The sequence below is a fragment of the Sinohyriopsis cumingii genome, chromosome 8 (assembly GCF_028554795.1).
Source record: "Sinohyriopsis cumingii isolate HCF-2022 chromosome 8, ASM2855479v2, whole genome shotgun sequence".
NCBI classification, from domain to species: domain Eukaryota; kingdom Metazoa; phylum Mollusca; class Bivalvia; order Unionida; family Unionidae; genus Sinohyriopsis; species Sinohyriopsis cumingii.
Window position 1 is genome coordinate 53,810,447 of NC_142968.1, and position 18,286 is coordinate 53,828,732.

The 18,286-nt window shown below is 34.1% G+C and overlaps 1 protein-coding gene across 1 annotated transcript; it reads right to left on the reverse strand.

The window, feature by feature from the left end:
- Window positions 1-257: 257 nt before the first annotated feature.
- Window positions 258-17,649, reverse strand: LOC149793541 (uncharacterized). Its single transcript, XM_089967514.1, has 7 exons — window positions 17,502-17,649; window positions 16,233-16,544; window positions 15,372-15,410; window positions 6,598-6,654; window positions 6,113-6,226; window positions 1,211-1,725; window positions 258-649 (listed from the first exon to the last, which is right to left on the reverse strand). Exons 1-7 carry the CDS (start codon window positions 17,569-17,571, stop codon window positions 518-520), a joined length of 1,239 nt encoding a protein of 412 aa, XP_089823640.1. The 5' UTR covers window positions 17,572-17,649; the 3' UTR covers window positions 258-517.
- Between the last annotated feature and the right edge of the window lie 637 nt (window positions 17,650-18,286).

Here is an 18,286-nt window from a genome sequence, read left to right on the forward strand (position 1 = left end):
ATTATTATAAAGTACCTAACTGTTAAAATGTTCTAAATCAGCTGACATCTCAAATGTACAACCAGGCAAACCCAGCAGGATGGAAATACTATCTCATAAAGGGAAAAGAACAATTGATTCAGAAAACTTTGTCATCCGCCCATTGTTGCATTAGATAGAAGGCAACAATTGTCAACACTCAAGTTCAATACGTCACACGCCCTTTTCCCTGTTCTTTGATCATGCAGTTTTCACTCAAATATCTTCTAACAACTAAAAAGAATTTAGTAATTTTATTAAGAATTAAAAGATAACAATATATTAACATAATTATGTAGCGAAAATATATATTATGTGCACTAAACATACATCGTCACGTTTTGAACATAACGTGATATACCTAATTTACAGACAACATTGAGAATATTCGTTCTTATGACCAAATAAGTGTTGCAAGTTCTATGACAAATAAACCAGTTGAACTGCTTCTATCTCGCCCTCTAAAAGACGTTCGGCGCCTTAGCATAATTGCAACACATCATGGTTTATAACGAGTGGGTGGGGTTTCGTAATCATAATCATGGTATCCAGTTTCGGTGTTCCTGCGGTCCTCTTTCAGACTTTCATCAATTCCATTGGCTTTGTCAAAGTGATAGGAAGACAATCTAGCCTATAAATACAAGGTTAACATACACGATTGTTTTAAATGGAATAAAGTAAATAGATATAAAGATGGATATACGGATGAAATGAAATGAATAAATACATATGTGTTAAAGAACACGCACACATTTCGTCCAGTATTGGCAAAACAAAGATCATACATTTTTATGTGCTAAAATGTAATTTTTTTGTAAATCAAGATACTCAGGCCAAGTCACAAAAATAATTAAAAATAATTACAAGAAGTGTCGTTAACCCAGCCTGGCATGTGTTTGATGCAGACGATAATGCAAAGCATATATATATATATATATATATATATATATATATATATATATATATATATATATATATATATATATATATATATATATATATATATATATATATATATATGTTTTGCTTCCTGATATGTATATGTATTTACGTATGTGAAGGTTTATGTGTCTTTTAGTACAGTAGCAAACAAAGCACGCATACATGCATGCATGAATATATACTCCATATATAATACATGCATACATACATACATACATACATACGAGAGAAGAAGGTTGTGACTAGGTACCTCATCTATTGTACTGTATTGATCCTCCTGTGAGTGCTGGCCGAGACTCTGAGGTAGGAAGTTGTTCATGTTTAGAGATTTAGCTCCAGTTTGCTGGTCATCTGAACTGAATTGATTGTCTTTTCGAACCATTGAGTAAAGTTCATCCAGTCTGATCTCGTTTGCAGAGCCTTCCATACTGGGCAATCTGTCAATTCGTGAGAAGTAACAAGTCTTGTCTTGCGAATTATCAATTTGGTTGCGTCGTTGAATCGCATGCGATAATGGTATTAAAGTTTGCAGAGACAACGTTTGTCGCATTGGGTTCCACAAGTCTTGGGTATGGTCCATAAGTGTTCGCAAACTCCTAGATTTTCTATGTATATTTGGATAACCCATTGTCCTTATCCTCCTGCATGCGCGTTCGTGCGTTGATAGGATGGTTAGAGGAGTGTGATTGTCCTCAAAGTTTAAAAATTCTCGGAGGACGTTTCTATGTGATGGCCCTACACATGGCCGATGCACCGTTCGAGAATCTATAAAAAATTTGAACTGAGCAAGGACGACATGACTCAACATTATCATTTCATAAATATATTGTATATTCTTTAATCAAATCCCTATATGGAAATAATTTGTTTGTTGGTTGTTTACAGATTCAGAATTTATATTTTACTGGGCAATCTGTCTGTTAATGAGGAGCTACTAGCCATGTTTAGCGAACTATCAGTTTGGTTGCGTCGTTGAATCGCATGCGATAATGGTATCAAAGTTTGCAAAGACATCGTTTGTCCAACTGGATTCCACAAATCCTGGGTATGGTCCATAAGCGTTTGCATGCTCCTAGATTTTCTATTTATATTTGGATAACCCGTTGTCCTTGCCCTACAGCATGCATGTTTGTGCTTTGTTGGTACGTTTAGAGGAGTGTCATTGTCCTCAAAGCTTAACAATTCTCGGAGGACGTTTCTATTTGATGGCCTTACACATGGCCTTTGCACTGTTCGAGAACCTATCAAAAGATTTAAACTGAGCAAGGATGACATGACTCAACATTATCATTTCATGAATATAATGTATATTCTTTAATCAAATCCATATATAAAATTAACTTGAGTTTTTGTTGTTTACAGATTCAGAATGGATTTAGGTATTAAATATCACCTATTATTACAATTTAAACGAGCATGAACACCCAGTTAAAACTTTAGCGTTAGTATATATAATCTTATATTCATTTGAAGAGTTGAAGGGAAAATATATCCAATCTCATCCCAGTCGTAAACTTGTGGTTTTATGACACCGATACTGTCCTTTCTCTATAATACACGTTTAAAGAGATCAGCTTTTGCATAGTGACATTTTTTATTCAAAGTAAAATGTATCGTTGACGTATTAATTTAATCTGAGACGAGACAAGAATTGAAGCCGGATATACGATATTACATGTTTTCTTGATTGTTTACGGCATCATCCATGCTGCATTATGCTTTTGTTTACAGGCATTATTTAAAACCTTGTTCAGGATATGTATCTTACAGTGGATCTTTGTGTATATTATTGTTACGTTGGTTTTATTTTTTGTATTACGAGATACAAATAGTACAGATGTTTCCCGCCTATAAACATTGTTATATAGTGTCAAGTGCTAAGAAAAAGGACAAACCTTTATCTTTCTTCAGTTTGGGGAAAATATTTAACAATATTGAGCAGATATTCAGTTGTTTGAACAAAAGCAAATAAATTGAACTGCTAGCAGTTGAGTTTAAAACTATTTGTTGGGCAATGACAATAATTAAGAAAAGAAACAAAATGTTGAAAATAGTACACATTCTCTTTAACGTACACCGGCTGCGACCTATACTATTACATGGACTTCTTAATCATCAAATGAAATATCCAGCTATAAGAGAAAACCATGGTTCAAGAAATTGGTACTGACACACACGTTCCAAAATGAGTTATATAACCATGAGGCAAGCTACCAATAACGTTTGGCTTTCATCATCCTGTTTGCGCGATGTACAAAAGATGCTTGATAAAAAAATTAAAATGATCTTAGCCTTAGACTTAGTAAGGTAACATCAGTCGATTTCCAGAACGATGATTATAAGAGATTGTAAAGGATAAAAAGAGAACGTGAAGCTTAGAGGGTGGCATGGGCAATGTAAAAAATCCATGAAAACCTATTGTTTTAACAAATCTAAGCTAGAACAGTTACATAAAGAATTGAATAACGAACACAAACAAAAGTATAAAGCGTTCACAATTTCAACGAATGATTTTTGCGCAAACAAGTACTGGCCTAAAATTTTGATCACAGCTAACATTAATACATAATCAGTGATCTAAGAAAATTAATTTTAAGGAATTGAAAGGATGAATAGATAACCTTGAAACAAACTTAATATAAATACAAAAACACTTCGACCTATCACGGGGGTGGGGGGCGAGTGTCTTAGTTGTCGGAAACGCTCTCCGTTACGGATCACTACCATCTCACCTCTGTCTGCGTGGGTTGGAGTCTCGGATTCAGCCAATGTGGGTATATGAGAAAGCTTGCCAGTAGCTTCTCGTGGATCGGTGGTTCTTTCTGGTAGTTTCCCTGGTTCTTCCTCCACCATTATTACTGGCCGCCATGTATAGCCTATCGTGTGCTGAACTATGGCGTTAAACCATACAACAACAACAACAACAACAACAAGAAGACCTATCACGCTAACTTCCAAATCATTTACTACATTCAAAACTATACCAAAGGTTATATTTATTTTACCTTATGAACAAAATGCATGCTGAAAGTCATCCTATCTAAGCAGGCCTAAACACAATACGCTGATTAGAAGTATCAATAAAAAAGACGTGATGCAAGGAATAAATGATAAAATAGAGACACTATTATTAAAAGGAAAGAAAGCGTTATCTGTTCTAAGACAAGAATTTTTTTTAAAAGTTACACATGCAACACAATTTAAATAAGCAAGAAGAATCTCGCATCAAGCGGTCTCATTAAATGCAATTACATGGATGTATTAAAAACTGTATCAAATACGGAGACAAGATAATTAGCAGAGAGTACTGCACTTGAATTTAGGCTGAATGAAGTGAAACATAACATCTGTAGAAACAAAATAATGTATGACGATAACGATTACTTGATGTTCCATTTTCTTAGTATACCGATGGATAAACACCCCGATTTCATAACCTTATGCGTAATTTTTGTGCAAATTTTAGAAGTAGGTAAATAGTTATTTCTTCTACTTGGAGCTGCATACAGTTATGCATCAATTAATTGGTTGTTGGTTAAATTTACATTGAATGTTTATTATTCTAACAAGCTGCACCATTAACTGAAATTTACCTTTGAACCTATCATTTACATCCACGGTTATTTTCTTGTGATCCTTCATGCACATGTCATCTTTATGGTCCTTCATATGTTAACTACATGTTAAGCGTTATATTTGCCTTATCAAGTGACAATATTCAACAAGCGTTTGGATAATAATATGACTGTCAGAAGCGGAAAAATTATGCACGAATAGTGGCATACATTTTGGATACATGAAATGTAACGTATTGACTCTGTGTGTATAGCTTCTCTTCATTGTAGCCAAGGGAACGTGGTATTGTAAATATTATATTTTAAATATTTCTGTCCCACAGGTATATCATGTTCATCCTGACTTAAAATGATTGTCATATGCATCTGTGAATACCACATACTTTGGATATGGATGTGTCCTTTTGATATGCATTAGTCACAGTAGAGTCTTGACATATAATTAAGACCTTATACAGCCTGAATGCAGTTAGTACCTCTTCAAACTGCTTTATAGATAGATATGTTATATGTTGGTTCAGTTTCATTCAATGTGTTTGATCTTCATTATAACAAGTGAAGCACTCTAATGCCTCTTTTTAATTTAGCAGTATGCTTTTGATAGTATGACATTATTTACCCCGATGATATATTAATGTGCATTGCATTAAGAATAATGTTGAATTAGCACCATAATATGTGGCCCAGTGATATTATGCACACATGGGTTGTGCGGGGTGGTGGGATTGAGGTGCATATAGAAGGTAAGTAATGGGAGAGCTGTCAGTTGTACAATCAAAGCATTGTTTACTTTAATATGCGTTGCTCGTGCACGCTAAAATTGCTATTATTACAAATTTCAATATGGTTCAACTGCGTCATTGTTTGCATATAAGTGTATTGTTTTTTTCCAGCATAAAAATCCATGTAAACCAGCCATTAAAAGCATATTAAGGTTATCAAGTTGTCTCTTTGCTATAACTCTGCAACAAATGCAATTTTCCTGCTAATGTCAGACTTAAAAGACTACTGCACAGAATATATATTATAAAATGGTGGGAAGTCATTCATTATATTCGTATAGAGGTATGCTTTATTCTTGAAACAGTTATAGAATACTGTGTCTACAATGAATATGCCTGTCGCAGCATGGTAACCTCCTTTCGCACAAGCAGATACAAGAAAGAACAACAAAACAACGCAAATGCATTTGAATCAAATACGCCATATACGATAACCATATGAAATTACCGGCCACGAAACACTTCATATTAGATAACCTGCCCACGAGGTTCCTTGTTAGATCAACTAATTGTGCAACATATGTCATGCGCATGGATGAATTTGATCAGTTCACTAAGCTAAATTGGGACAAAATATGCTGCATAGATTTTTAGCAGACATCACTAAAGTAAGTTAGACATTTCTGCAGTTGGTGAAGTTTGAGTGGATGTTGACTTTCATAAAACTAAATGAAATACACACACAAATTTAATTTTGCAATCTTCATTTAGGAAAGAAATTTGTCATAACCATAAATCTGGAGATCTAAGTAGGTATGGATAGTTGAGTGATTGAAGAGTATAGAATAATCATACCCAATCTTCTAGAAACAAATTTACGCCTCTGCGTCACTGAAATTAAGATTCCAACGATGATCAGGGTACATGCAATGAATACTAGTCCCACACCAAGAAGCTCTAACGGGAGACCTGAAAGGAAATATAATATTATTATAATATTATTCTTATTTAAAAGCTCGCACGTGGTAACGAAATCATGGAAACAATTCAGTATTATGCAATATACAATTCGTTTTTTAAGGCGATGATACTTATAGATCGTTCTCCGTGACATCAGTGGCACATTCTGATGAAACTATGGTTTTTGGATGTCAGTTTGGACATCTCAACATAAATATTCCATTACGAAAGACAAAATACATAAATCGTTTCCAAATATTCTGCATTCTTACTTAATTGCTAAAATGCATGCATTCCTCTTTTGTTCTTACCTTTGTTTATGCTGATGGTGATATTATATATTATTTACTATGTAAAGCCTACTTTAGCATAATACTTATCATTAACGCCTTCCTCCGTGGACGTATCTCTGTTGTTAGATATAGAGCTCGATGAAACTGAAACAAAATTAATCAAAATATTAATAGTTATAACATAAACAACTTAATCAATCCAACGTTACTATTTATATTTTAAGCAGCATTGCTTAAGAGCGTGTTGTTTCTTTACAAATTCGAATGCAGTTTTTATTTCTTCTTTATTTGCGCATGGCCCTTGGTGGCTGACTGGACTAGTTCACTCGCATTTACAGACCTCTCAACTCTCACCATTATCTGCGTAGGCTGATGTCTTACATCCGCAAACGTAGGTATGTGAGAATTATTTCCAGCAGCTTACTGTGGGTCCGTGTTTCTTCTCTGAGTTTCACGTGTTTATCCGCCAGAAAAATATACTTGCTGACATGTATATCTTCTTGTTAAAGCCACAAAGGCACACCACGCTATTTGTAGTGATCGCGCAAAGTACAAACAAAACCCAACAGTTTTCCCGACGTATCGAGTCGTACTCATTATGCATGTTAGAAGAATGAATACTGTTTTTGTTCAACATCCTAACTTCTGATTACCAGTTTATCTGTCTAATATCGTTGTTTTTCTGATCGATTTCATTTCAGGCATTTTTTGCAAACTAGGCAATGCTTGTTTTTGTAGCAATATGTGCCCCAATCTGTTGCAGTAGGGTTTAACGCCATTTTCAGCACACGATAGGCTATACATGGCGGCCAGTATTAATGGTGTAGGAAGAATCCGGAAAAAACTCCTAAAAGAACCATCGACCCACGAGAAGCTACTGGCAAGCTTTCTCACATACCCACATTGGCTGAATCTGAGACTAGAACCCACGCAGACAGAGGGGAGATGGTAGTGACTCGTAACGGAGATCGCTTTAGACCACGTGGTCACTCGGGGCCCCGCCAAAATCTGTGGTTTTGTCTGAACTTAACTCGGTAAGTACCGGCTGGTCACTCATCTTTTAGGTGTAAGGTAAGGAGACAGGAGATCATACAATATGCCACTAGGACACTTAGAAGATGCAATTTACATTCAACACAGTCAAGTAATATGTTGAAGGTTTGGGACATTGGGGTGGAACGTAACTAGAAAAATGAAGGCGTTTATCAGTTTTCGTGGAACCTCTATGGATCAGTCCAGTTATGATAATATCATCCTCTATGTAGCTAGTTCTCTCATCTCTCATCTCTCATTCAAAGGTTCATGTTTAGGTCTCTGAGAGTCAGATTGTAGTATATGCATTTCGTCCAAGAGCACATTTTGTATTGAACATCTTTATACGTCCTCGGGTTGACAGCAGGATGGAATGATATAGTGATGAGTGCCGTTTGGTTTATAATACGGGTCATTTTCAATGTTCCCGTCCAAGATGGTAGACGAGCATCCAAAAGATGTTGTACCTCTTTAATCACTATCACATAAATCAGGTAGGATGGACGTTATTGGCGAATTCATGAAATATGTTGAACTTGTTGACATTTCCGATCCATTTTGAGTATATTTGTCAAGAAATCTGCATCACTTTGGAGGTATATAGGGCACACCAAAAATCTTTTGCACGAGTATTCCTATGAAAATATTAGCATACAATGGCACGCTGTTAGTGCTATATTAGGTTATGGAAAGTGTTTGTTGTTATACACCAAATCGTTAACCTTAAGAACATACTTTTGAAGTTTCGCAAAAATAGTATCTGGGAGGCAAAAAAATCACGTCTACCGTTCCATGTCTCTATAGTGGTTATGATACCTTCTACCTGAGGGATTTAGTTATCAAATATCACTCAATAGTTCTTGGCATGGGAAGGAATAAAAGCATTTTAGAGTGGATTAGAAAACTCAAAGCTCATGTATGCTATGTATTCACCAGAGTTTAAATAGTATTGCTTCTCTATCACACGTGTACTGTTTTCTGGAGACTTTTTTAAATGCGGAATGGCATTACAACGTGGCAGTGGTAAAATCAACATATCACAGGTGAGTATGGTTTCAATATACAAATCAAGACAAAGTTGACTTATCAAGATCTACAGTCGTGGAAAAGAAGTTAAGTTAGTGAAACTTAAAATACATCAATGTGAAACATTTGATTTACTGCATAGAAAGTGAGACTGATGATATGTTGTCCTTGATCAACCAGGCAGAGGAGGATCAATATGAAAGGAAACGAGTAACTGATATATTCGTGAGGTGCAAGTTCCGAAGAGTAATGTACATTTTGAAAGAGCAACATTTAAACAGAAAGTGCAAAGCGAAAGCGAAACAATTCTTTTTTACAGAACTACATTTGGCACTGAAATTATTATTTAGGGCAACCTAATAACATAAAACAACAAGATGATCAGTTGTCGACTTGGACAACAAAAGTAACAAACCATTGTGTAAGAAACTGGGGAACGAACTGCATTGAATGCAACAAAATTCTCTTCTCTGAACGTTATCCGAATAATTTAAACAAGAATCCATTAGATGTGTAAATCATATGGATTATTCTCGGGATTAAGATCCTGTAAAAGTTCACACGTGTAAGAAGACAAAAATTAAGAAACATCATGCATGTCGAAATCAGGTGTCCGCAAGAATTAATCGAAATAGAAACCTGTATTTATATGGACAATCATCACATTGAAGATTCGGACGTAAATAAGACATTTCAAAAATAAACAACGAGTCAGTTGTATCCAACATGGATACAGAAGGTGATGACACTATAATTTTATATATGAATTTACAAACGATCGGAGTCCAAGATCTTTCTAACCCTGAAATAACATTATAATGCACTAGGGACTCTAAATTTGAAGTGCTGGGAAAAATTACATGTGAAATTCAACAAAACTTTTCATTCAGGGTGCAGGACATATTCTTCGTAACTCGTTTTAATCAGACACTCATGGGCGGGTCACAAGATTATTGAACATACAAACATATCCTAAATTTATTCCTGAGATAAAATCTCCAAAACTGCAAGCGAAATTGCTAGATACATAAAAATTATGGACTAACTCGAGAAATTCCTTAATGTATGCAAAGGCCAAACGTTAATTAAAGTCGTTCTTTTTATTAAGTGCCAAACGTTGTTTCTTCCTAAGCCAAGAATGACCATGTCCTTTATTTTAATAAAGTCCAAGAAGAATTGGATGTAATGAAAGCTGAAAACACGAGAACGCCTGTCGTGCGAAAACTAAACAGTGCAATACTAATCCGTGTAGCTTAAACTAAACTGATCGAGTCAATTAAAATAACCGCCATCAATTGAAAAACCCTTTGCAAGGCTTGTGGGTGCAAATATACTAGCAATACTGAATGCAAACTCAAGTGTTTGTCAGATGACCCTGTTCCAAGATTCATGCCGCCGTACAACTCTTATTTTTATCTTTCGTAAGTTTCATTTTAATATGTTCCGCGTCCAAACGTTTTCATAAAATGATATCCGAAGCTCTAAGGTGATATTATGCAAAGTTCCGACAAATGGGAAACACAATAAGAGCATGGTGAAAGAGGTATGAAATCAATTGCAAACGCTTACGCAATATCAAAGTCTGTTAGAATTCTCAGGATCATATTTTAGATTTCTTGGCTATCTGATTAACATAAATGACTACTGGCGTGATTCTGAAATGCCATAACTGAAATGGAAACTCTAAACTTTGCAACATATATCCAACGAAGTTTAGGAATAGCATATCACCATTGAGATGAGCTTTTAAGCTTTTAAAAGTCATCACCTGTTAACTTGAGGTCCAAACGAAGAACAATCTTTCACAGATGTCCAGCAATAAATGATATTGTTACCATCTTTAAAACTATGTATGCCAGTAAGAGCAAAATAGAAAGATAATCTTGCAGTAACCCGGTCATGAGAACCATTTCAACAGCTACTGAATTGGATCATGATTCAAACTTGAAATTGACCCTAAGCTATTAGCAGCCATGTGAGCACAAACATGATTTTGTTTAGATTTGCCACATAGACTTCAACGCTATGGAAAGTGTTTGATGAGATTTGACATTTAGAAAAAACTATATATCCGAACGGTGCTTTATCCAGATTACCTTTAAGCTTTCACTCGAAGAGCGACATTGAGAAATTAACGCTAAGACTAATGACTATGTTGAAATTTGAAGGCATCAAATTTGAACAGTCAAGTCTGAATATCGAAATTATTCGACTTGCAAAAATATTTGCACATTTTAAACAGAAGTGGCTACAAAACGTAGCTACTGACAGACAAGTTCAATGGTTCTTGTAATATAGAAGCATGCTTACATTGCAAAATAATATTAATACAAAAGAGGTACTTGATAATAAAATAATATTTTAAAAGTAGTAAAAGAGAGATGTTCCGATGGTCACAAAGGCATTCGTACATAACGAGAACACACCAAACCTTTAACTGGGTGAAAAGAACGCTTCGAAAATTTTGCCAAAATGTAACGAAAACTTGAGATAATTTTATCAACCGATTTGTTTCGTCGCAGATCAAACATGAAAGAAGGAATGTTATGAAGTATAAATATGTCTCGAGTTTTGAATCTGCATTTTTCCTTTAGCGTTTAGACAGGTAATACTCAATTTCCGCATAGGTACAGCAATTTCACACGTTACAACTTGTAATAAGTATATCTCATTCGTTGTCCTAATCAGATGTTTTTTGACGAAAATAAGTAGGTAGCTAGTATATACAAGTCAACAAACATCTAGAGAAGGTTATTCAATAACAGACGAGCTAGAAGGTGTAAAAACATTCCTTGTGGAGCTTGAAGACTCTCAAAGGGGATGTACGAAATCAGATCATATCATATCATATCATATTATATTATATTATATTATATTATATTATATTATATTATATTATATTATATTATATTATATTATATTATATTATATTATATTATATATATATCATATATCATATCGTATCGTATCGTATCATATCATATCATATCATATCATATCATATCATATCATATCATATCATATCATATCATATCATATCATATCATATCATATCATATCATATCATATCATGACATACGAACACCCGCTTTTAGATTCTATTTCACGTCTTTGTATTATCCAACCCTATTTTTTAAGACGCGTTTGGCTTTTCATTTTGTTATATACATACTCTTTTTTTCATGTCCACCTGCCTGCTACATACTTTTGCTTCGATGCGTATTTGGATAAAGTTTGGTGCGCAACGTCCTGCGTCAATATGGTATGAGGTACGTTTGGTTTGTCACTTTGCTAAATAAATTGTATTTTCCTTATGTTGCCTTTATATGACCTTGGAGTTGCTATTATCACTGGCCTGCAACATCTTTCCGCTTTACAAAATGCACTGATAGAATGAACTATCTAAGCATAGCTAAGAATTGCAATACCTTGAAATGATTCCAACTTGACTTGTAAAGAAGCAGGAAGACAAACGAAAGGTGCATTTGTGCGTAGCAAAGAACCGTTAAAGGGTAATTGACGGATGCCAAACGGTCCGTGTAGATTTACACTTACTTGACAATTTATGACAATTTGGAATACGTTAAGACTGAATATACATATAAGAAACATAACAATCCAAATCATTAAATGCAATGAATAAAATCAATATCACAAAATGAATAAAATGGTACAGGTTTGTCCAGTCGACAAAGTAAAACTACACAATTTATCATTTAACATGTGGTAATCTCTCTTCCGTATCTTGATTCTCTTTCTACGGCTGATAACAATACATATACAAGTAGACCGTAAGAGCAATTGATAATCAGAACCGGTAAGGAACACTGTAAGGCTTTTCACAACCCGGTGCAAGAAATGTGTTAACAATTTGGATGATTAATAGCTATCATCTACACACAAATATCCATCGAAACATAATACAAAAATAACATTATTATCTTATTTTTCCAAAGTACAATTTCAATCTGCTTTCACAATCTATTATATTATACTTTTTAAAAGGAGATTTGTCAAGAGATCAACCGTTATATAAGCATACTAAAGAATTATATAACTAATTATTCATGTGTTACTAAGCACCAACTAGCCTGCAGATTATAACCTTTTATCTGGAAATATTTTAATACCTTTCACACACGAAAAAATACATTAAGGCACATTCAGACGTAACTTAATATCTCAAACTGTTTTGGAAATGCATACCATATGCTTTGTTTTCATAAAGGAGTCGATCAAACCGAAAACATCATCAACACAATTACCATGCAAAACCATTTCCTGCTACTAATTTAGCCTACAGAATACTCTTGAAACTTACACTGTTGAGATTTACAACTGGCCTAGTATCAGCCATGGATATTAAAGACGCTAAAAATTCTTATTTAGTTTAGCAAAATTGCAAAGCCTTTCTAATGGCAATGGGAATTTAACCTAACAAAGGTGTCACTAAATCGCATATGTTTTATTTACGCATAGACGAGAACAAAATTGAAAGAGGATTATGCCACTAGAACAAGCGAACGATACATTTGAGAGATAACCCGTTTAAAAAATTTGTAATCACATAATACAACAGTGAAGACAAACTGGCTAAGACTATGCATTTTGTGTTTCCATAGCAGGGCAGAAAACATGCACTTAACAAAATGTATGCATGCCACTACACAGTATAATCTGTCTATATTTTGATATCTAGAGTGAGAGAGAAGTGGATTGATAAGTGGGCTTTGGACACAAAGTTCTTATCTGGTGTATCATACACTGACAATATATAAAAATTAAATGATCTTTACAGAGAAATGGTACATTCGATGGATGGGCGAAATGAATAATAATTAAAACATCATGTTTTAAATTATAAAGAGGCAATTATGAAGAAAGTTTCAGATGTTATGGAAATAACATTGGCCAAATTTTGAATGAACAGATACATATGCTTCCAACACATTAAGCTTCTTAAAGGGTTGATATATTACATATAACAAAACATATAGGGGCTACAATATGACGAAGCAGAAATTGTCCTCATGTATTAGCAAAGGATCAAAGGTTTAACAAGTACCTGCATAATCTTAAATATTGTAAGATATCAAAAATTATTCATGAATATTTTTCTTCTTTATTTCCTAAAATAGCTGCTAAAATATGTATCATACATTTGTGTTTCATACGCAGCTATCGGCGATCGCTATACATTATAAAAGTGTACCATAAACAGTCTAACATATCAAGATAGAAATGTCATAGATATCAAAGTTCAGGTAGAAATGGAATTTAGATTTTGAAATTTTTAACGACGTTTTAACACTTTTTCAGTCATATCACTACGATGTCTACATTGTGGCAGTTTATAGTGATGTCTAGTACCATGGCATCGTGCCTCAAACATGTAGCATGATATCCCAATCAGTCACATTATCATGACACCAGGCCGACCAGTCCTAACACTAACATCTTAATGCTGAGCTCTTAGCAAGGCAGCTGTTAGCATCATTTTTATAAGATTTTAGTCTGACTCTGGCGGGGTTAGAACCATCGGCATCTCGCATACGTGGTGGAGATAGAAGCCGAAAAGATAAGACATGCAATGGTCGGTGTTTAACACAAAACAACAATTAGAGCAAACAGAACAGTGCTTAAACTTAAATCCATAAAGCTAGCGATATTTTAACTGAACTGAATAAGGCATGAACACAAACAAATCGGTGTTAATATTAAGGATGTTGGTGTGAACAGCATAGTCATACATGGAACAAATGTGGTTTCGACTAAACTTCATCATCATTTGCTAATATACAGTAGATTCTCTTCAGTAATATGCTATTCAGAAACAAAACCAGCTCGTGAAGGGAAGGCCCATATTAGGTTTGTATGAATTGTCTATAGACTTGCAATAAGATAATTTTTGTTTTGCAATAAATTGTTAGTAGGCAAGAAACAAAGTGCTTATAAAACATAATTTAAAATAGATCACATCATAAATACAGTTCTGTATATAACCTGACAGATGTTTCGTCTCGTTAAGAAGATAAATGAACATGCTAATAATACTGTTATGATCGATTTATGTAGAATGTACGTGACATATTTTACATTATTGTTTGGACGCAATGTCATTAAAATAGTTGTGGATAATGTCTATACTATGATATACAGGACTGAGCAAATCAATATGAATGGCGTGTTCTGAACGATGTGTAATCAACACGGTTCCTCTCCTGTAAATGCTTAGCGAGTCATTTTGGAAAGACGTTTAAAACACCATTTCTATTTCAGATACTAACAATACTTTATTCACTATGTTATTCTGAACCTACGGATAATTTTAGACTTGATATTTCACTTGCAAAACGTTTGCAGTGGTAGATGCCAGTAATCACTAAAACGACATAGAAAACATTCCTCAGCAAAACGATAGGAATCTCGTAGAATCGACTGTGTAATAGTTAAAGGATTGTAACTGAAGGAAGACAAGCTGGTGTTCAATTTATCATAAATATTGAAAGCAATATATTGAATGAGATATTTAGTGAATGATGAATTTGCCTGACAACAATCCTTATGTGCATAAGTCTAACAATATATTTGACATAATGATGAACAAAGTTCATATGTGTATATAAAAACTGGTATCGTTCCTATATGGAATTGATTAGAGCTTATAATTTCAACCAGTAACAAAATGAAACAAAACGAATGGATATTATCAATAAATATGATTGATATATCGCTACAGATAAAAACCAGAAGAATTGATGCTAGAACATTCTTACTACGTGGTGCAACAGTACAATGCTTACTCTTCTCAGAATAACAGCTAGAGTTTCCATACTCTTTATCTGAAATGGGAAACAAACATATATGTTTCAGTATAACCTGCCATTACAAAATGATTGATATTTTCGAAACACCTAATTAAAATCCGATCATGCTTATTATGAAAACTTTCAGAATTTTCACAACTTAATTCATAAATTTAAAATATTGGAAAGAAATTTCTGTATTGAGTTTCAAACCAGCTCTACATTAATTTTCATAGCGGTTTTCAAATTGAACTATTCTAACCATCGTTCATTTACAAGTCAGCGCAGATCGTGGAAAGAATAAAGCTAATTTATAACAGAATATACCTTAATGTGAACATTAAATGAACAGGCATAACATTTGAATTTGGACAGCATGATGTTCGCTTTTCTTTTAAGACTTTCATTTATCTTAGCATCTGGACCACGGTATCACGGTATCGTAAGTAATTGTATGTCATAATTTTGAATATTTTTACTGATTTAATATTGATTTTCTAGTAAAACACTTGCAGTGCTCTTCTATTCCATTATAATTTAAAAGTATATGTTTTTTCTTTGATTTTCTTTTGATTATTAGTGATTGAAAACTAACAAAAGAGCAAACAATAGAAGAAGATTTATATTACTGGCTAAGAATCAAATATTTTGACAAAATAGTCGTATGCTAATCAAACCGATTTTGAAGACTACCACTGAATAGTATATACTTCATTGAATAACTTCGGTGGGAAACTCATCTATTTTGAAATAACGCTATTTTTATTGTGTGAGCGTTGTATTTCAAAGCATTTAATTATAATTTTAACATCTCTGTTACTATTGATATAGGAAAACATTGCTTCTCTTTGTACGTACCTTTCACTATCAGATGTTTTGTAAAATTTGCAAACTGTTTTCCTTGCTTCATCCATGCTGTGTAATTTCCACTGTGATCTGTTGTGACGTTGATAATAGATAAAGAGATAATATATCTTTTCTTTTCATGCGATAATTTGCATTTCACCGACTGATTATCACAACTAGCGCACCAATCATACTGACATTCAGCAATTACATTTCCAGTCGCATTTTCGATGTTAACAACGATTTGTTCAGCTTTCGACGACACATTGTCCACATTCCACTGTATTATGGCATTGCATCCAGTAGTTGCAGATACAGATATCGCTACAAAAATGAGGCTATTATAAAGCAAGTTGTATTTTGATCAAAACATAGAACAGTTACACAAAGAAATACTATGAAAATGGAGATGAAAAATCATTGAGCTTAAAGTCAGATGTATACCAAATTGCATGGCCAGTATAATTGTAATATAAGAATATCATGATATGCCACATGTATGTATGCAAGCATGTATGTATGTATGCATGTATGTATGTATGTATGTATGTATGTATGTATGTATGTATGTATGTATGTATGTATGTATGTATGTATTTATGTATGTATGTAAGTGTATTGTTGTTGTTGTTGTTGTTGTTGTAGGCTTTAACACCATTTTTCAGCACACGATAGGCTATACATGAAGGCTAGTATTACTGGTGGAAGAAGAACCCAGGAAAAATCCAGAAAGAACCACCGACCCACGAGAACCTACTAGAAAGCTTTCTCAAATACCATCATTGGCTGAATCCGAGACTCGAACCCACGCAGAGAGATGGCCGTGATCCATAACTGAGAGCGTCTTAAACGACTTGGCCACTCGGAGCCCCATGTACGTATGTATATATGTATGAATATATACATGCCTGTGTGTATGTATGCATGTATATATGTATGTATCTATGTAGGTAGGTAGGTAGGTAGGTACGTACGTACGTAGGTATGTATGTATGTATGTATGTATGTATGTGTGTGTAGGTAGGTAGGTAGGTATGTAGGTAGGTAGTTAGGTAGGTAGGTAGTAGGTAGGTAGGTAGGTACGTATGTTTGTATTTGATCATGTATGTATTTATGTATGCATGTATGTATGCATGTATTTATGTATGTATGTATGTATGTATGTATGTATGTATGTATGCATGTATGTATGTTTGTGTATATGTACGTATGAATGTATGAATGTAGGTAGGTAGGAAGGTAGGTATGTATCAATGTAGGTAGGTATCAATATATACTTACTATTGCAAACAGTCATGTAGTTCATGCAACAAATGTATATGCCAGCAGATGCAGTAATAAAACGAATCATGGTACAGGCGGTAAGAATGAAAACAACCACTTGGTGGAAGTATCTTTAATCCGATGTGAAACTGTCACGTGTTGCCTAGATTTGTTAGTCATCGGTTTCATTTGTACCTCAACAGCATACTGAGTCTCTTTCTGTCGTGTTCATATATGAATGTAATTTTCCCATATAATGGCACGAAGTATATTTACTTCTTTTCCCAATGCTTCGGTTTAGATTATTCCTCCTTCAGGTCCAAAGAAAAATTAATATGGGCAGACACAACAAACATATATGTGAATGATGCAATATTTATATAATTATATCAAAATCTCTGGTAAAAGTTCCTTTTTGTTTTGTTTTGTTGTTGTTTATTCTGTCCATACAACTTATAGGTATATAGCACACCTTAAGACTACGTATCATAATAAGTAATATCCTCGCAATTGCCAGTGGTTGTTAAAACATTGGACTAATCTACATACCACGTGATCAAATGAAACATAAGGAGGACACACTATATCTGCAAAATATCAATAACATGTATATTTCGTTATATTGATTGCTTTTCAAATATATAACACATAAGAACATTCGAGTGAAGAAAAAAACATATCCGTTCATTAAATTTGACTGAACTCTGCCGAGTGCGACTATGTTTGTCATAATTATAATGACTTTCTTCTCTGTTGACTATATAATACAGAAAATGTCATGTACACCGATTGCAAGAGCAACC